Source organism: Hyperolius riggenbachi, chromosome 9 (assembly GCF_040937935.1).
Source record: "Hyperolius riggenbachi isolate aHypRig1 chromosome 9, aHypRig1.pri, whole genome shotgun sequence".
NCBI lineage: Eukaryota > Metazoa > Chordata > Amphibia > Anura > Hyperoliidae > Hyperolius > Hyperolius riggenbachi.
In genome coordinates, this window is record NC_090654.1 from 129,611,698 (window position 1) to 129,632,733 (window position 21,036).

General features: G+C 45.1%; 1 protein-coding gene and 1 long non-coding RNA gene across 9 annotated transcripts in view; one reads left to right on the forward strand and one right to left on the reverse strand.

The window, feature by feature from the left end:
- Positions 1-10,575, forward strand: part of LOC137532692 (uncharacterized) — a 98,037-nt gene extending 87,462 nt beyond the window's left edge. Inside the window, exons 2-3 of the long non-coding RNA XR_011023971.1 lie at positions 9,449-9,587; positions 10,284-10,575. This is a non-coding gene — a long non-coding RNA (uncharacterized lncRNA). The remainder of the gene's footprint in view (positions 1-9,448; positions 9,588-10,283) is intronic.
- The window catches only part of LOC137532689 (T-lymphocyte surface antigen Ly-9-like), an 883,190-nt gene that overhangs the window by 89,457 nt on the left and 772,697 nt on the right, over positions 1-21,036 (reverse strand). For all 8 annotated transcript variants that reach the window (XM_068253506.1, XM_068253510.1, XM_068253511.1 and 5 more), the window contains one exon: positions 15,071-15,172. In XM_068253506.1, the coding sequence (XP_068109607.1) occupies positions 15,071-15,172 (102 nt within the window). The remainder of the gene's footprint in view (positions 1-15,070; positions 15,173-21,036) is intronic.

A 21,036-nucleotide genomic window follows, 5' to 3' on the forward strand; every position in this document is an offset into this window, starting at 1 on the left:
TAGTCACACTTTATTGTAATGAGTGTAGTGATTGGTGTGAACAGTAAGTACTGACAGATTTGACTATACCTCACCAGAGGAGCTGGTGGGTACTGTCAGCACAGCGAACACCTCACCAGTGACAAGGGCTCACTGGTGAGTAGAAAGGTCAGACTGATCGGGTTTGGTAACAGACAGGCAGATACAGTACAGAATCAGGAGGCAGAGAAGAAACGGTTAACAGGCAGAGTCGGCAGCAATATCAGATAGGCTAAAGTACAAAATCACTGAGCAGAAAGAGTTAACGATATACAGGCAGAGTCAGCAACAAGGTCAGATGGGCAAAGGTACAGAATCACTAGAGAGTAAGAATAGTTAGAAACGAGCCAGAGTCATAAAGAGATAATAACAATATAATGCACAAATCCTATCACTGTGTGAAATCCCCGATTTCCTCCCGGATCAAAGCACACCAGATCTAACTAAGGTCTGAGCGCTAACACGAAGTGATCGCAACAGCAGACAAGTTGCGACTGACTCCTCCGGGCTTAAGAGCCCGAGGAGACCCTGAGGCACGCCCCCCTACGCCCAGCCAATCAGCAGCGACGGACGTCTGGCGTGACGTCAGCCGACCCGTAGGTCAGCTGATGCGCCTCCTTGCCGCATAAAGGTCGCGATGGTGCGCGCACGCACGCGTCAATGCGACCCTATGTGCAGATGATAGACCCGTTAGGACCCGGGAGCACCATTAGCCCATGAGATAGCGGCATCCGTGGTGGCAGCGTGGTTCGCCGCGGCTGCCTCCTCATTATTCATTACAACCTAACAGCAAAGCAGCTCCAGACACAGTCAACACCACTGAGGTTAGAGAACTCAGACCTTACTAGCTCCAACACTGTGCGCAGCTTGGGTTTACTGATTGATGGGGAATTAAACTTCAGGAATCAGTTCTCAGCTGTGTTAAAACATTCCTTCTTTTACCTAAGGACAGAGGCATAGCTAGGGCTTTCAGCACCCGGGGACATAGACAGTGTTCGCCCCCCCCCCCCGACAAAATGGGCATGGCCATGCATCAGAATGTGGTCGTGGTCATGGGTGGAGTCAAATTTACAAATGCTGTATATGTATAGCCATATGTGCCCCCCTTCCACCTGTTTATATAAATAAATGTGCCCCCTTCCCCCATTCCGATAGGCTGAAATTCCCCCCTTTAAATAGCCAAATGTGCCCTCCTTTAGATAGCCAGATGTGCTTCCAATACATAGCCAGATGTTCCCCACTTTCTCCTGTCAGATGTTTCCCCTTTAGATAATCAGATGTGCCCCACTTTTTCTGCAGCTGTTAATGCTTCTGCACTTCTTTGTAGAGGGAGAGAGGAGCAGAGGCACTACAGTCAGCCAGCGAGCTGCCTCCCACAGACTTGGGGGTGTAGTGTGCTGAACGCCCTCACAGTGCTGCGCCTGGGGACATATGTCCCCCCTTGCCCACCCATAGCTACGCCTCTGCCTAAGGAATATTGCAATAATTAAGCACCTCATTCCTTCAGTGGATCTTCCAACTCTTGTTCATGCCTTCATCACATCACGACTGGATTATTGCAATGCCCTCTGTGCAGGCCTCCCAAGTAAATACCTACACTGCCCGCAGCTAGTACAGAATACTGCCGCAAGACTGTTAACAAGCCAACCTCGGCATTGCCACAACACTAATCCTTTGCTCACTACACCGGCTACACATAAAATGGAGAATCCTTTTCAAAACTGGAATGCCAACATTCAAATCCCTTCATAACCTAGGCCCCGGATATCTGAAGGATTTGTTGAAACTGCATCACACCTCCCACAACCTCAGATCAAAAGGATCCAATAACTTGACCACCCCCAGCATTCAAAACCTTTGGAGACAGAGCTTTCTGTTATGCTGCCCCTACCCTGTGGAATGCCTTGCTAAACAAAATAATGACAGCTCCAACCTTGGACACGTTTAAATCAAAACTGAAAAGTCACCTGTTTAGTCTGGCATTTATGATCACATAACTTTCCCCCTGTGCACATGTACTGATCTGAGACAAATGTATACGCTTTGGGTACTATGGGACAAAAGCACTTTACAAATGTGTTGTTTTTGTTGATTACTTTTTTGCAGTTTTTGTTTCATTCCCCATAATTCTTTAGTGCAGATGTAGTCCCTTCATTCTTTAGGGCACTAAGGGCATTCCTTTTACACTTCATCACATCTAAAACAGTAGTATTTATCCATACTGGCCTTTTTTTAGATCTAGAATTTTTATGATATGTACATTCTGCAACAGTCATTAAGAATCTGTTTGAAAGTGTGCCATTTACTTTCAGTGTCCTTGCCCTGTAATCAACTATCCCAGTCTACCAGTCTTAATGAGTCCCTGAGCTTGTTAAAGTTAGCCTTTTTAAATTTCAGTTTTAGATGTCCCCTTGTTGAGTAGTAGGTCAAATGTTACCATATTATGGTCACTGTTTCCTAAATGTTCTTAAACTTGCACATTAGATATAACATCTGGTCTATTTGAAATTACCAAATCCAGCAAAGCATCTCGCCTGATTGGTTCGGTTATTGTCTGAGTTAAGTAATTGTCTTGCAGTGTTGATATAAATCTGCCACTTTTACTAGAGCGGATGGCCTTAATTTCCCAGTTAATATCTGGATAATTGAAATCACCCATAAATATGACCTGCTAGCAGTTTTTTCAATCTGCTGAAGGCAAAGACTACCTATGGGGCGGCAAAGGCTACCTATACTAGGGGCAAAGGCTACCTATATGGTAGATGGGAGTTACCTATACAATGGGGGACGGCAAAGGCTACCTATACAGAGGGGGTAGGCAAAGGCTACCTATACTAGGGCTAATGCTACCTGAGTGTAGTGTAGTGTAACTGTGGGCAGCAGGGATTAGTGTACTGTAGCTTTGAGACAGTTTGGGGGAAAAGGTCCATAAGACGCCCCTGCACCATAGATGTACCAGGTGTTATTTTTTTGTTTTTTCCATGATATTTGCCCTATAAACCTAGGTGCGGCTATGCAGTATGCTGGAAGTAACCAGTGATGTCACTTCCTGTATACGGCAGCCGCTGTAATTGGACAATGCTTCCTGTCACTGTGGGTCACTCTGAAGTATACCATCAGGGAGCACAGCAAGAGGGAGCCATACTTTATGCAGGAGGGGGGCGCCCAAGGCTGATGCTGAAGGAGCGGTGGCTGAAGGGAGCCAAACTTTATGCAGGAGGGGGGCGCCCGAGGTAGATGGTGAATGAGTGGCGGCTGGAGGGAGCCGGACTTTGTGCAGGAGGGGGCGCCCAGGGCAGATGGTGAACCAGCAGTGGCTAGATGCGTAAGTGCTTCCCTGCGCACTCCGCATTACTTTTTACCATACATTTGGAATATAAGATGCACTCAATATTCCAAAAAATAGGTTATCTAGGTTAAAAAACCAATACTTCCATCAGCAGTGATGAGCAAAAATGCTGATATTATTTTTGCAATCATTTTCACAAAAATGATCTAAAATCAACTTTTGAGCGAAAATGCCTTTCAAAATCATTTTGTAATGATTTTTCACTTTAAAGGGTATGATTATTCCAGTTTTTGCCATCTTTCACTTTAAAGGGTTTGAATTTCAACTACTTAACCCCCCGGGCGATACAATAATATCGCCAGGGGGCGGCGCAGCACTTTTTTTTTTTTTAAATCATGTAGCTAGCCTAGCTACATGATAGCCGCTGTGCAGCGGCATCCCCCCACCCCCTCCGATCCCCTCCGGCGATCAGAGCAAACAGGAAATCCCGTTCAGAACGGGATTTCCTGTTTGGCTTCCCCTGTCGCCATGGCGACGATCGGGATGACGTCATCGACGTCCACGACGTCGTGACGTCAGAGGGAGTCCCGTTCCACCCCTCAGCGCTGCCTGGCACTGATTGGCCAGGCTACGCACAGGGTTTGGGTGGGAGGGGCGGCGCGGCACGGAATCAGCATGGAGCGAGCGGCGATCGGTATACACACGCAGCTAGCAAAGTGCTAGCTGCGTGCAACAAAAAAAAAATTATGCAAATCGGCCCACCAGGGTCTGAAAAATCCTCTGCGGCGGACTACCCCGAGCTCAGCTCGGGATTATCGCCCAGAGGGTTAAGGACCATGGTGATTGAAATCTACACCCTGTTTTGGTGAGCTCCTGGCTGGCAGGGCGTAGATTTCAATCACCGCCACAGCATGCATCCGCCGTTTCCGTCGTTCCCCGATGATCTTGCCGCTGAAACCCGACGTCTCTTGCCGCAGCTCACAGGCTCCGTCTGTCTCTATGACGGCAGAGACATGTGAGTCGGTCAGGAGCCGATTTTATTGGCTCCTGGCCATGTCTATCAATGTAAGCCTCTCCCATAGGCTTACATTGATAGACACGGTCAGGAGCCAATCAAAGCGGCTCCTGACCGTCTCATATGACTCTGCCGTCATAGAGACGGCAGAGTGGATGTCAGGAGGATCCCGGCGTGCAACGGAGACGGCGGTATGCACGGCAGTTTGTTGGGATTTCGTTGTTATTATACCAGCGGCCTCTGGTCCTTAAGGGGGCAGAGACCGCTGGTACTTAAGTGGTTAAGGTGGGGGGGGGCTTGCGATTTTTCACTTTAATTGTAATTTGCTTTTCACTCATGAATGACAATTTGGAGTTTTGGCGAAAATTCAAATTGCGAAAATATAATGTATTTTTGGGAATATATTTTCGAAATCCACACTAGCATTTTCGATGCGGAAATGTCTTTGGCGAAAATCTGGAGGCAACACTACTCTTGAGCCTCACTGTACCTTAAACTATAGGATTGAAAACGCAGCAATCTGTTGAAATTAGCAAGTGAAAGCACAATCTTTTTTAACATTAGGACCATTTGCACTTCCATCACTGCACTGCAGAAAACAAACTGAGCAAGTCCCATTTCTTTACAAATGGGAACCGAGCCTAACTGTAGATGCCCATTATAGTAAGAAAGCATCCCGAAGTGGCTGCCATGGCCATGAACCATTACCTGTGTAGAAGGCTTTAGTGACATACCTTTTGATGAATTTAGTTTTCCTTTTTGCAGGGGACTAAGAAATAAATACTCAGAATCCCCATGAGGACTAGTTCAAAATGACAGTAGTGTTTGAATTTGGCATAACAGATTCAAAACACCTGATTACTCCCAATTACTTCTGTTCAGCACCCTTTCAGTACCAAACAAGCGAACAGGGTTGAGGGGAGTTTTGTTTTTGTTTTTTTGAGGCGAAAGTATCAGAGTCACATGAAGCTCACTGAATTTGAACACTATTCAATACCTGTCAGATCTGTCACACAGCAACATAGGAAAAAAAATTAGTGCATTTTACTTCGGGAAAAATGCAGGTCTTTTATGTATGTGTTTACAAGTATTTTAAATGTTTACATTTTTCATGACTTTTTTGATTATTGCCTAGGAAATAATTTGCCTTTTGCCAAGATGGACACTGGACTATTTATATAATTTTATAACCATTTTAAAGGAGTTCTTTCGTGAAAAAAGTAGGCAGTTAAAAAATGTGACAGATGACAGGTTTTGGGCCAGTCCATCTTGTGAAGGGGAATTCTCAGGGCTTTCTTTGTTTTCAACAGCATTTCCTGAACAACAGTTGCAAAATCGAACTGACATAATAGTGTGCAAGTGATTAGTGAGGCCGGCTGGTATCTTGCTATTTTGGCAGTTAAACTGTTTGTTCAGGAAATGCTGTTGAAAACAAAGAACCTGAGCCCTGAGAATCCCCCTTAAAAAGATGGACTGGCCCAAAACCTGTCATCTGTCACATTTTTTAACTGCCTACTTTTTTCGCGAAAGAACCATTTTAAGTAAAAAAAAAAATAAAAAAAAAAATAGGATGTTTAAAAATAAGTTTGAAAAAAACATTACTACATAAAAGCTAAGCCACATGATTGCAGTAGCACGAATAACTCACAGGAAGAAAGAAGGGAGGAAATGAGTCAACACACAACTGTAACTATCAGCAAAGCCTCCAGACCGAGGTCTTTAAATATGTGTTATGTTCTGAAGTGAAATATGTGTGAAACTGACATTTTTTCCTCTAGAAATAGCTTGTTCTCTGGGCTTTATTAATCTAAAGGAAACCTGAAATAGTAGGAGTGTGGTAGTTGGCCTTCTGGCATCAGCCTTAGCTGTGAGTGACACACCTGCAATAAGAATGCATTCATATGTGACAGATCACCTGATTGTGATACTTGTGATACTTGTTCTGGATTAGTAGCTGCTGGTAATACATGTGACTGTTAGAGCATACCTCCCAAATTTTTGAGATGAGAAAAAGGGACACTAAAGCCACGCCCCTGCCACACCCCTGGTCACGCCCTCACCACGCCTCTAGTCACGCATACCATAAAGATTTCATAAGAAAGATATGTTGTTTTATAATTCAAACCACATTGGTCCTTTCTATCCTGGTTCATTTTTCTTCATAGTAACATTTTAAAATTAGTATTATATCAATTTAAAGCAGCGTTTCCCAACCGCTGTGCCGCGGCACACTAGTGTGCCGCGGCATGTTGCCTGGTGTGCCGTGCGTTCCTACTGTATGTAGAACGCAGGAGGGGGAAAGCAGCGCTAGAAGGAGGGGCAGTGGAGGCAGCGGTGGGGAGGGGGGAAATATCCCCCCCCTCCCTCACCTGGGACCCCTCCTTCTGCCTCTCTCCCCCTCCATTTATGGGTGGCAAGTGCGGGGTCGGCGGCGGGGAGGCACGCGGAGAATTACTCACCACTTCCGCGTTCCAAGCGCCGGCAGCGTCATGTCGTCAGATCTCCGCCTTCAATGCCGCCCACTGTGCTTCCGCTAATCAGGAAGCACAGTGGGCGGCATTGAAGGCGGAGATCTGACGACATGACGCTGCCGGCGCTTGGAACGCAGAAGTGGTAAGTCTGCGCATGTCTCCCCGCCGCCGAGCCGCCCCGCACTTGCCACCGATAAATGGAGGGGGAGAGAGGCAGAAGGAGGGGTCCCAGGTAAGGGAGGGGGGGGATATTTCCCCCCTCCCCACCGCTGCCTCCACTGCCCCTCCTTCTAGCGCTACTTCCCCCCTCCTGGGCATCTATACTGGGGGCAACTGTACTAGCTATACTGGGGGCAACTAAACTAGTTATACTGGGGGCAACTAAACTAGCTATACTGGGGCAATTAAACTAGCTATACTGGGGGCAATTAAACTAGCTATACTGGGGGCAACTAAACTAGCTACACTGGGGGCAACTAAACTAGCTACACTGGGGGCAACTAAACTAGCTACACTGGGGGCAACTAAACTAGCTACACTGGGGGCAACTAAACTAGCTATACTGGGGGCAATTAAACTAGCTATACTGGGGGCAATTAAACTAGCTATACTGGGGGCAACTAAACTAGCTACACTGGGGGCAACTAAACTAGCTACACTGGGGGCAACTAAACTAGCTACACTGGGGGCAACTATACTAGCTATACTGGGGCACTACCTACCTATACTGGGCACTATGCTAGCTATGCTGGGCACCATACTAGCTATCTGGGCACTATACTAGCTATCTGGGCACTATAGTAGCTATACCGGGCACTACCTACCTATACTGGGGCACTACCTATCCATACTGGGACTATACTAGCTATACTGGGGTAACTATACTAACCATACTGGGGCAACTAAACTCCCTATACTGGGGCAACTATGCTAGCTATGCAGCCGCACCCCAGCCCCCCCCATAGCCTGCTACACACGGCACTGTCCACTAGGTCGCGCAAACACCCGCGCGCCCCCCGCCGTTCCCCGGAGAAAAATATGGTCAGAAAGTGTTCCCCGGGCCGGAAAAGGTTGGGAACCACTGATTTAAAGGATGGGAATAAAGTTTAGAGTCAATCAAACACATTTAATATAGAAATATATATATTTACATAGAAAGAGGGACAAAGTCCTGAAAGAGGGACAAATGAGGGTGAAAGAGGGACAGAGGTACAGGGCTCCCAAAAAGGGACTGACCCTCCGAAAAAGGGACAGTTGGGAGCTATGTTTAGAGGTAGTGGGATTAATTTGCTAGTAGCTCCAGTGATTGTCAAGCAGCCAGACAACCTAGTCTGTATTGTTAAAGTGACACTGAAGGGAAAAAAAAAACTTATGATGTTATGATTTGTATGTGGAGTACTGATAATTAATAGAACATTAGTTGCAAAGAAAAGAGTCTCATATTTTTATTTTCAGATATATAGCTTTTTTGTCTATAACATTACATAATTCTGTATTTTAAACTATAAAACAAGCAGAACTAATGACCATTTGAACTTCAGTGCAGTAAAAATCGTATCTAGGTGCTTGATTTATCAAGCTGCGATGCTAAAGCAGAGCAGCTTAATGTGCAGGAGTGCTTGCTATGCACATCTTACTAAGCAGCACTCGCTGCCATGTGAGGAGTGTGCCTCTGCTTTAGCAGCGCAGCTTGATAAATCAAGCACCTGGATAGGATTTTTGATGAATCAAGTCCTGAATCTGTTTCTGTTTCTTTGATGTTTAAATGCTCCAGAAAAAAGTGACCCAAGTTGGGTCAGAGAGCTCAGAGAGGCTCTTTTGCATAGATAACAACTGAAGTTTCTTAACTCTTCCTGTACTGGAAACAATATTAGACTCATATATGTGCTAATATTCTATTTCCTAGCTGTACTACACATACAAATCATTATCTCATAATTTTATTTTCACTCCAGATTCCCTTTAAATAAAAAAAACGCACAGAGAGATTGTTTCTTATTGCTGGCAGAGTGGGTTGTCAGAGGTACACATTACTTTTACAAAGCTACTAAGAAGGGAGTGAGAAGAGTTAAATGATTTATTAACCATCTGTTGCAACTGTAGCGGCCACAGAATGCAGTGGGAGGAGGTGGGCTGGGTGAGGTGACCAAGCCTGTTCTGTGAAACAAAAACCCTGTCTCTTCACACAGTAAGAAGCTACTGTATGTTGCCTTACAGACGTCAGACTGATACTTTTAATAAATCAGCAAAAACCACAGAGGAAAAACTAGAAAACTCATGCTTTGTAGCTGTAAAGTCCTTCAAACCATGTTTATTATATATTTTTCAATTAGTCCAGGGTATGTAACACACACTACACAGTTAGTGGGTCTATGGATTGTAAGCCTCTGGCAGGGCCCTCCTCCCTAGTGTTTTCAGCATGATTATGCAATCTTACTGACAATCACCCCTCTTGTGGAATAGAACAGTCTCTATTTTGACCTATGGCACTGTATTGTTATCAAATGATTTGCATGATCTTGTTTTGTTGTCAGTTTCCGTATGTTCTACCTTGTATGCTAACCCATTTATCTATTGTGCAGCGCTGCGTAATATTTTGGCGCTTTATAAATACAATAAATAATAATAATTATTATTATTATTTTCTCTCTGCAGATATACTGAGGATTAAACATCTGGACTCCTTGAGTACACATGATGAAAAGGTTTTCCAAAGTGAAATGAAATAATTGCTAGTGCAATATGTATATGCATCCCTCCCAACTTTCGAGATAAGAAAAGGGGGCTCTTACCGGTAAGCTACACCCCTGCCACACCCCTAGTCACACCCCACCATATCCCTAGTCACTCATACCATACAGATTTCAAAGAAAAATATGTTATTTTATAATTCAAACCACTCTGGTCCTTTCTATCCTGGGTCATTTCCTTCAAATTAACATTTGAAAAAAAGAAATATATCAACTTAAAGGATGGGAATAAAGTTCACAGTCAAGTAAACACATTTTTCAGTAGAAAAATATGTATATTTACATAGATCTGCACATTAGTCCTGAAAGAGGGACAAAGGGGAAGAAAGAAGAAAGAGGGACAGGGGAAAAAGGTTCCCAAAGAACCCTGGCTTATAGCCACCCATAACTGTCAGGAACTGGCCTCACGGCATGCCTGCAGAGACTGGTCCTGACGGGGTCTGACCAAAGTCGAGAGGAGGAGCAGCCTAATTTAAGGTAAGACAAGGCTGTAGGCCTCAACGATACTCTGCAAGACTCACTAGCAGCCGTCTGCAACGATACTACTAGAGACCGAACACACACACAGATAAACCCGCAGCTGAACTCTGGTCCCCTACCTTTCGTGTCCTTACCTCTCCCTCTAGATTGTAAGCCTTTGGGCAGGGTCCTCCTCCTTTTGTATCCTACCTGATCATGCACCTCCATCACTGTGAACCCATGCTATGCATCTGAGTGAACCTAACTTGCCTAATCTCCAGCTTTTCAGCAGATGGAAGCATGAACCCACCTTTGAACCAGAAACAGCGGCTGAAGCGCCTGACCTGGGCTACAGAGAAGCAGCACTGGACTGTTGCTCAGTGGTCCAAAGTACTTTTTTCGGATGAAAGCAACTTTTGCACGTCATTCGGAAATCAAGGTGCCAGAGTATAGAGGAAGACTGGGGAGAGGGAAATGCCAAAATGCATAAAGTCCTGTGTCAAGTATCCACAGTCAGTGATGGTCTGGGATGCCATGTCAGCTGCTGGTGTTAATCCACTGTGTTTTATCAAGGACAGGGTCAATGCAGCTAGCTAACAGGAGATTTTGGAGCACTTCATGCTTCCATCTGCTGAAAAGCTTTATGCAGATGAAGATTTCATTTTTCAGCACGACCTGGCACCTGCTTACAATGCCAAAACCACTGGCAAATGGTTTACTGACCATGGTATTACTGTGCTCAATTGGCCTGCCAACTCTCCTGACCTGAACCCCATAGAGAATCTGTGGGCTATTGTGAAGAGAAAGTTGAGAGACGCAAGATCCAACACTCTGGATAAGCTTAAGGCCGCTATCGAAGCATCCTGGGCCCCATAACACCTGAGCAGTGCCACAGGCTGATTGCCTCCATGCCACGCCACATTGAAGCAGTCATTTCTGCAAAAGGATTCCCGACCAAGTATTGAGTGCATAACTGAACATAATTATTTGAAGGTTGACTTTATTTGTTTTAAAAACACTTTTCTTTTATTGGTCGGATTAAATATGCTAATTTTTTGAGATAGGAATTTTGGGTTTTCATGAGCTGTATGCCTAAATCATCTATATTAAAACAATAAAAGGCTTAAACTACTTCAGTTGTGTTTAATTAATCTAAAATATATGAAAGTCTAATGTTTATCAGTACATTACAGAAAATAATGAACTTTATCACAATATGCTTAATTTTTTGAGAAGGACCTGTATATATATATATATATATATATATATAATATATATATATATATATATATATATATATATATATATATATATATATATATATATAAACTTTTTTACCTTGATCTCAGGCATAAGTCATATTTTTGCCACTAGCTATATCAGCTATTCACAAGGTTTTTGGCATGTTCTGTCAATGTTTCCATTATCTTATTTAAAAGTAGAGTGGGTCCGAACCTCCGATTTTAGGTTCGCGAACCGGGTTCGTGAACTTCCGCGTAAGGTTCTAACACCTTGACCCCCAGGTGGAGGAGTGGGATACATGCCAAAAGTCCCCGGGAAAAATCTGGATTTGACGCAAAGCAGCGTTTTAAGGGCAGAAATCACATTGAATGCTAAATGACAGGCCTAAAGTGCTTTAAAACATCTTGCATGTGTATACATCAATCAGGTAGTGTAATTAAGGTACTGCTTCACACTGACACACCAAACTCACCGTGTAACGCACTGCAAACAGCTGTTTGTGTAGTGACGGCCGTGCTGGACTGGTGCGCACCATGGTGAGAACAGGTATGCAGTGGTGGGTTCACAGTACAGGTATGCAGTGGTGGGTTCACAGAACAGGTATGCAGTGGCAGGTTCACTGAACAGGTATGCAGTGGTGGGTTCACTGAACAGGTATGCAGTGGTGGGTTCACAGAACAGGTATGCAGTGGTGGGTTCACAGTACAAGTATGCAGTGGTGGGTTCACAGAACAGGTATGCAGTGGCAGGTTCACTGAACAGGTATGCAGGTATCCAGTGGGCTCACTGAACAGAACAGGTATGGTGGGCTAACTGAACAGAACAGGTATGCAGCCAGGAACAAGCTAAGCCTAACTAATCTTTCCCTATGAGAGACAGTCTGCAGAAGCTCGCCCTACTCTCACTAACGCAGGCACACGAGTGAGCGTAATGGCCGCCGCTGCCTGCCTTTTATTAGGGGGGAGTGGCTCCAGGGGCTAGTGTAGCCTAATTGGCTACACTGGGCCTGCTGACTGTGATGTAGAGGGTCAAAGTTGACCCTCATGGTGCATTATGGGGCGAACCGAACTTCCGCAAAAGTTCGCCTGCGGGACCCGAACGCGAACCACTGAAGTTCGCATAGAACCGTTCGCAGGCGAACCGTTCGGCCCAACTCTATTTAAAAGTCTATCACAAGCATAAATCTGGACATGTAGCGTACATGGAAACTTGGGTGCTACCATAGAACGCAATGTAAATTGTGGCTATGGTGGTGCCAACTCAACAATTTTGGTGCGGAAGGCACCAGAGTTTGGCTATTATATAGCTGATCTCCAGTTAACATGAGAGGGAGTGATGTGTCGGCACATAGAGTTCAGATATAATGCACCAGAACTCAAATTAGCAGCGTAGATGGTGGTGTTGGTTGACAGAGTATGTAGTCAAACTCTAAATAGGGGCACAGGTCTCAACAGCACCAGGAGTTTGGCAAAAAGGTTTAATTAGCAGCACATGGAGTTTGGTTAGTGTGAGGTGTAAATAAGGATAGGTTAGTGTTAGGAGTAGGTGGGATGGATGCTACAGTAGGGCTCCCACTAAGTTTGGGAGTCAGGGCTTACTGCGCATGTGCGGCCCAGCCGCGTGCCCCATCGCGCTCCCATTGCCTGAAGTGTTCGGCACCTGGGCTGACCAGCTCAAGTTACCGGGAGGATTGCAGAGGATCCAGCAGGCAAAGGACGGAGGCGTGGGAGTGATCAGGCCAAAGGGGCTGGAGGAAGCCCCAGGTATGTATGAATTTTTTTCTTTTATATCATATAAGGTACACTTTAAATGTATTTGCAAGTGTTCGGGTTGAAATGAGCAAGACACAAATTGCAATCATAATGCTTTTGTCACAATCTCACCTAAGCTGGTTTCAGTTGCATGTCAGTGACTTCCGGGAGCCTGCGCAGGCAGATGCTCAACTCTTAGCATGCAGATGGTGTCTCCAAAAGTTTTGGGCTTCCTCCATTGTTGCTAGGCAACATGAGCTTGTTAGACACTCGGTGTATGCTCTCTGGTATCATCATGGCTGACTGATTGGCTCTTCCTGATTGGTTGCTGTGAGTACTTAAACTTGGATGGTGGGCGATACAGAGGTATGCCCAGCAGCTAGCTCTAGTGATAACATTGTCACTAGAGCAAGCCTGTTATAGCATTGTCACTAGAGGCTAGAGCAAGCCTGTTATAGCGTTGTCACTAGAGCTAGCTACTGGGCATACCTCTGTATCTCCTGCCTGTTACCGTGCGTGATACCTTGCTTGTGACCTGATTATTCTCCTGACTGCTGCCTGGACCGAATCCTTGCTAGTTATTGAAAAAATTATTGAAACAATTCTTTGTACCTGATATTGTCTTATGTGTAGGACCTTAGCTTGCTGACTACAAGATTGCTCATCCCTCTGTCTAACTGCCATCTGATATCTGTGTTTGACTTTGGACTATTTTTGTCTACCTTATTGCCTGGGCTGTGAGCCCAGTGAGTTCTGGTGGTGCTCGTGACTTCCTCTATACCTTGCATGCTGAAGTCCTGGGGGTAACCATAGTCGGGTAGGCGCAACCTGGCTGTCATTCACATGAATTCTTGGCTTTAGGAAAAGAGCATGGTATCAAAATTGGGACATAGGGACTGAAGACAAGAGATCTGCCGGTCCTTCCAGCTTCACTTCGGAACAAAGAGTGAGCATGCAAATACAGGTCTGGCTAGAGTTGAATTGAGCTATAAAATAGCCCAAAATAGATTTAATAGATTGCTTTTTGCAGCTTTATTTAATCAAATTCTGCTTTACATAAAGCAAGCAATACAATGATGTCCTGTGTTTATATGGTCAGCATAGATAGTCCCATAATGCCTTACTTCAGGATACTCAGTGCACATGGCAAAATGTTTTTCTGTTCCTAACAATACAGGCATTCAGAACTGGAGGCTAGGACAAAAATCAGACTCACAATCCAGCAGTTTATTCGTGACCTTGAGACTATACTGTGTACTCCTCCTATCTGTTTATTGCCTGAGGACGCGAGAACATACCCGTGAAACACATTGCACTGTTTGCTTTGGAGTATATTAATAAACCTGTTGTCATAAAACTGACGTTATCTTATCTGCTTCAGGGAGGCGAGTCCACCACCACCTCCTGAGGGATTTTAAGCCTTTTAGAACCTTTTATACTGCTGCTGCCTCTGTTCACTCTTACATTATATAAATTTTCTAGTTGTTCAGACTATAACAGGAACCAGACTATTGCTTTTTGTCTTATTTCGGAGAAACAAACCAACTCAAATGGAAAGCAATTTGACTGTGTACGAAGAAAATTGAAGCATTAATGGCTCATAGATTATATGTGAATACCCAGTAGCAGAGCAGGATTATCCACCAGGCAAGCTAGGCAGGTGCTTAGGGTCTAGTCTAGTGGGTGTCAAGGGGCCCACCTGCCACTTTGAGCCCTCTCCACTTCAGCTCATCAAAAGGACCACAAGGGGGCCCCAAATCTACTACCTTGCCTAGTGCCCCATTACATCTTAATTATTCCTTTTGCCCAGTAGTCTTTAATTTGTGGATTGTGCAACATCACAATACAATAGAATACATCACAATACAAAGCTGGAGGGTTAGTTCACAGGGGTCAGTTGCATTGAAGAACAATTCTGCATGTCAAATCAGTGCCCATACAATTCTATGGGGCTTTGTACTGAAGTCTAAGTTCAGTCTTCATTGCAGTTCACAGTGATTATAACTGGTGCATTATAAAACTGACCACTGTGAAACTATCCTGAGGTGTTTTTTTTTTTCAGCTTCTGCTTGTACCTGGTTGTTCTCGACTGCAGCATACACAGTGGTCAAAGGTTCTTCTTGTCCTCTTCTCTGTGTATAACTATTTTCTACTGTTTGGCTCCCAACTTGCAGATCCTTTTTTTCAAAGAATGTTTCAGAAAATACATTAAAAAATACACAGCATAATTTGAAACTCAGCTTACATTTTACTAGTCTTATGTAAAAACAGGGAACCATTGAGTATGTTTCACGCCCAAGAATATTACATACAGTAGGCTTAAGAATTTGAAAGCTATTAAAGTGACCCTGAGCTCCACATAAAATCAATCCTAGCCCACCCCATAAAATCAATCCCAGCTCACCGTAGCCCATGAGGTCCCCCAGCGTCCCCCTGGCTCTGCTCTCCTGGTCTCGCTGGCGGCTCCATTATTTTGAGACTTTGGCCTAAAGTCGCCTGTGTGCGTCCCAGCTACGCATGCTACACATTATCATGCCGGCCGGCGTGAGAGTTCTGCGCATGCGCTGTTCAGTCGGACTCACTGAATAACGGAGCCGGCAGTGGGACTGGGATGGAGCCAGGAGGACGCCGGGGGACCTCATGGGCTACGGTGGGCTGGAGGAAGTCCATATTGCGATTTTACAGAGAGCTCAGGGTCCCTTTAAGTCAGATAGTGTAATGTAGGATATGTTGGTAAATAGAATGATCTGACAGATGAAAAAGGTTATCACATCGTGATAGATTTATTAAAATGTTGCTCACAGCTTTAACAATACTAATTTAAAAGGCGTACATGCAAAAAGGGCGCCAATGAAATTTGGGTCCCTGAAAAGCCAATAATAGAATATTGGTAAATTTACTGATATATTACTATTCAGTGCAAATGACAATAGTAAAATATTGGTAAGATATACAGATATTTTACTAAAGCTATATACAACCCTATTCTCACATTGAACCCTCGCACTACCGATGCTCAACCTCAACCAACTTCCCCTGGATGCCTAACCTTAAGCACTCTACACTGCTAACGTTAACCACCTCCCATAACTAACCTTAACCACACCCCCACATTTAACCTAAAGAGGAACTCCAGTGAAAATAATGTAATTAAAAAAGTGCTTCATTTTTACAGTAAAAAATGATTTAGTCAGTGTTTGCCCATTGTAAAAGCTTTCCTCTCCCTGATTTACATTCTGACATTTATCACATGGTGACATTTTTACTGCTGGCAGGTGATGTCACTGGAAGTAGCTGCTGCTTGTTTTTTGGCAGTTGGAAACAGCTGTAAACACCTTTTTACCACAATGCAATGAGGTTCACAGACAGTAAACTGCCAGGACCATGGTCCTCACAATTTCCTGTGGGAGGTGTTTCACCACAATATCAGCCATACAGATCCCCCTGATGATCCATTTGTGAAAATAAATATATTTCTCATGTAAAAGGGGGTATTATCTACTGATTTGGATGAAGTTCAACTTTTGGTCACGGTTTCTCTTCAATAACCTCTCATGCCTTAATCACCCCCCCCCCTACGGCTAACCTTAACCACCTCACCACTGCTAATGTGAATCACCCCCCATGGCTAACCTTAACCACACACCCACGGCTAATCTTAACACTCCACGCCTAACCATAATCACCCCCTCCCCCATACATGGCTAACTTTAATTATCCCCTGTCACGATCTACATCTGCTGGTGATTTTGTGAATTACTTGCATGAACTTCCTCCTTCCCACCAGCAGATGTCAGTATTCTCCTCAGAAGATTTCACATCAAGAGCTTCTACCTGCCCACCAGCAGAGGGCCCTCTTCTTCAAGAACTGTGTATGCTACAGACTATTGCTGGGAGGAGATCGGTCACCTGACCTTCCAGCAGCAGCATTTAAGGCCAGCATGAACTATGCTTCAGTGCTAGTTCATTGTATCTGCGTACCTGTGTTCTAGCACTCTGAGCCTGAGTTTAGCGGCCTTTGTTCTTGTGTCCAGAATCCTGTTCCTATTGCTTACCCGTCTTTTGACCTGTGCCTGCCTTGTGACGATTCTCTGCCTAGCGATTATCTTGTTATGTATGATCTCCTGGTTTATATTCTGCTTGTATGACCATCCGTTTGCTTGTTGCCTTTAGTACTGCGAATTATCTGTGTATTGTATATAATCTGTATATTGCTTGTATATATCATTCTGGGTTTGGGGCATGTGTGCACACATTTGTATATACACTGGGTTACTCTGCATTGTTACCTTATGCAGAGTAAGCTAATCGTATGTACTCCAGGTTGCAAGCGTATGCTTGGAATACAGTACATTTGTCTGCAGGGAGATTGTATTGCATATCTCAGATTGCATGTGTATGCATTTAATGCACTTGCTTACAGGGAGATTGTCTCATATTATTTCTTGTATATTCTTGCATGTTTGTATGTTGAAGTGTATGAGGTTTATGCATGCAACTAATTTATGTCCCTTGCATTTGTTAATGAATTACCTTATTTATTTATACCTGGCTTGATCTCTCAGTTTTTCCTCATTAGTAACATTTCCTGCATTATTGCATCTTGTGTATTGCCCATGTTGTTTCATGTGCAATGCATAAATGCAATCCTTACATCCCCAATGGCTAACCTTAAGGCCCATACACACGTCGGATTTTAGCGAACGACCCGTCGTTTGAACGTTCCGTCGTTCGGACGTTTCCACGTCAAATCCGACGTGTGTACAGACTATCGTTCGGGTGATAAGACTGGTCACCAACGATCCGCCGGGCGGATCGCTGGTAACCAGTCTTATCACCCGAACGATAGTCTGTACACACGTCGGATTTGACGCGGAAACGTCCGAACGACGGAACGTTCAAACGACGGGTCGTTCGCTAAAATCCGACGTGTGTATGGGCCTCTAACCTCCCCACCAAGGCTAACCTTAATCACCCCCCACAGCTAACCTTAAAGGGACACTTAAGTCAAACAAAAAAAATGAGTTTTACTCACCTGGGGCTTCCAATAGCCCCCTGCAGCTGTCCGGTGCCCTCGCTGTCTCCCTCCGATCCTCCGGGCCCCGCCGGCAGCCACTTCCTGTTTCGGTGACAGGAGCTGACAGGCTTGGGACGCCAGTGATACTTCGCGTTCCTGGCCACAATAGCGCCATCTATGCTGCTATAGCATATATCATATACCATATAGCAGCATAGAGGGTGCTAATGTGTCTGAGAACGCGAAGAATCACTCGCGTCCCCAGCCTGTCAGCTCCTGTCACCGAAACAGGAAGTGGCTGCCGGCGGGGCCAGGAGGATCGGAGGGAGACAGCGAGGGTACCGGACAGCTGCAGGGGGCTATTGGAAGCCCTAGGTGAGTAAAACTCATTTTTTTGTTTGACTTAAGTGTCCCTTTAACCACTTCCCAATGGCTAGTCTTCATAACACCAATGCCTAACCTTAATCACCCCCCCCCCCACCACAGTAAACCTTAGCCACACCATCCAGGGCAACCAGTCTTCAACCCCTTTTTTCCCCACTAGGGGGACGTCCTGCTGGGGGGGTTTGATCGCCGCCGGCACTATGTGGGTAGCGGGGGGGGGGGGGGGGGGGGAGACTCCTCAAAGCCCCACTCCGCAGTGATTCCCAGCCTCGCTCCCATTCCCTCCCTCCCCTCCTCTTTCTGGGGGGCACAGGACGGAGATCCGTCCTGCGCCTCCTCTGACAGGCTTCAGCCTATCAGATGCCGGCGATCCCTGGCCAATCAGAGGCCAGGGATCGCCGATCTCCTTTACAGCAGCACCGTATGATGTAAACAGCAGGGATTTCTTCCACCTACACCTAATCTTAAGCGTCCCCATCAACAACCCAAGAAATGTTCAGGGACTGCCATAGGCGCCCATAAAAAATGCCAGCATTGGAGGGAAATTTGGGCGTCTGTGGAACCCGATAAATACCGGGTGCCGGGACCACAAGAGGGTACCCAAATTTTCCCCTATTGCCAATATTTTCTACGGGTGCCTATGGCAGTGCCCAAACTTCCACCACTAGCGGTAGGAGAACAGAGGCGCCAGCAGGATAAAAGCGGATAAAAACTTTAAAATTTGCTGGGAGGAAGTGGTGGACTTACCTCCATAAAGCAGACACGAAAGACTGTCTGAATAGTAGCAATCACATTTATTAAATAGTACCCCAAAAAAGTGCAACGCGTTTCGGAGGCCCAGCCCGCTTCATCAGGCAGTAAACGTGGGAATAAAACAGAATTTCGGCAATAGCAGGTGTAGCGCCTCAGTCAGTCAGTCACTGAGGCGCTACACCTGCTATTGCCGAAATTCTGTTTTGTTCCCACGTTTATTGCCTGATGAAGCAGGCTGGGCCTGCAAAATGCTTTGCACTTTTTGGGGTACTATTTAATAAATATGATTGCCACTATTCAGACAGTCTTTCAAGTCTGCTTTATGGAGGTAAGTCCACCACTTCCTCCCAGCAAATTTTAAAGTTTCTATCTACTTTTATCCTGCTGGCGCCTCTGTTCTCCTACTGCTATACCGTGTCCACCCCTAGTGGAGGGGTGATCTACCCCCTGTCGCATCTACAGAGAGCGACTTCTTATCCCTGAGTGAGGACAGGTCTAATCTCCTCACCTGCCTATACAGTTGTTGCCTTTGTGGTAACCCACGTTTGTGAGTATAATTTTCTCACGATAACCTTTACCTCATTTATTCTTAACATACTACACTATATTGGGCTCTAGGTTTCTCTACACTTTATTTTCCACCACTAGCGGGCACCCTAATTTCCATCACCCTTAAAAGACTTATAAAAGGTTAATACATAAACATACAATTGTTTATGCAGTAAGCTGTTATGTATATTTAATTGTTAACCCTGTCCCTAACATAATCCAAATTCTAGCTGTGAGCTGCAAGGACCAGTTCTAAATAACATGGTTGGCTCCAGAGCACTTCCCAAAGGCTCTTAACCTCCCCGGCGTTCTATTGAGATCGCCAGGGCGGCTGCGGGAGGTTTTTTTTTAAATAAAAAAAAAACTATTTCATGCAGCCAACTGAAAGTTGGCTGCATGAAAGCCCACTAGAGGGCGCTCCGAATGCGTTCTTCTGATCGCCTCCGGCAATCAGAAGTAACAAGGAAGGCTGCAATGAGCAGTCTTCCTTGTTTGGCTTTCCTCGTCGCCATGGCGACGAGCGGAGTGACGTCATGGACGTCAGCCGACGTCCTGACGTCAGCCGCCTCCGATCCAGCCCTTAGCGCTGGCCGGAACTGATTGGTCCGGCTGCGCAGGGCTCGGGCGGCTGGGGGGACCCTCTTTCGCCGCTGCTCGCGGCGGATCGCCGCAGAGCGATCAGGCAGCGATGAGGCAGCACACTGCGTGTGCTGCTTTTTATTTGATAAAAATCGGCCCAGCAGGGCCTGAGCGACACCCTCCGGCGGTAATGGACGAGCTGAGCTCGTCCATACCGCTCAGGAGGTTAAAGGACACATAAAGTGACAGGGATATGGAGGCTGCCATGTTTTTTTTTTTGTTTTTTTTTTAAGTAATGCAAATTGCCTGGCTGTCCTGCTGATCTGCTTCCTCTAATACTTTTAGCTATATACGCTGCACAAACATACAGATCAGATTTTGACTGAAGTTTGACTGGATGCGCAGCATGCTTGCTTCAGGTGTGTGAGTCAGACACTATTAATGCATGAAATATAAACAGGATGCCAGGCAACTAGTATTGTTTCAAAGAAAATAAATATGGCAGCCTCTATATCCCTCTCACTTCAGGTGTCCTTTAAGGTGACCAATAAGGATGAAATCTCATCATAGAATACATGTGTGATGCAGTCAGAGAAACTATGGACATGAGGATATTTTTCTTCTGGACACAACTATCTTAATTTATTTGGATAAACGATCACAACTAAACAAACATTCTTACATTTATAGGTATACATTGTATATGTACAACTTTTTTTTTTTCAAACCCATTGTTTTGTAGTAGGGGGTTACATCAAG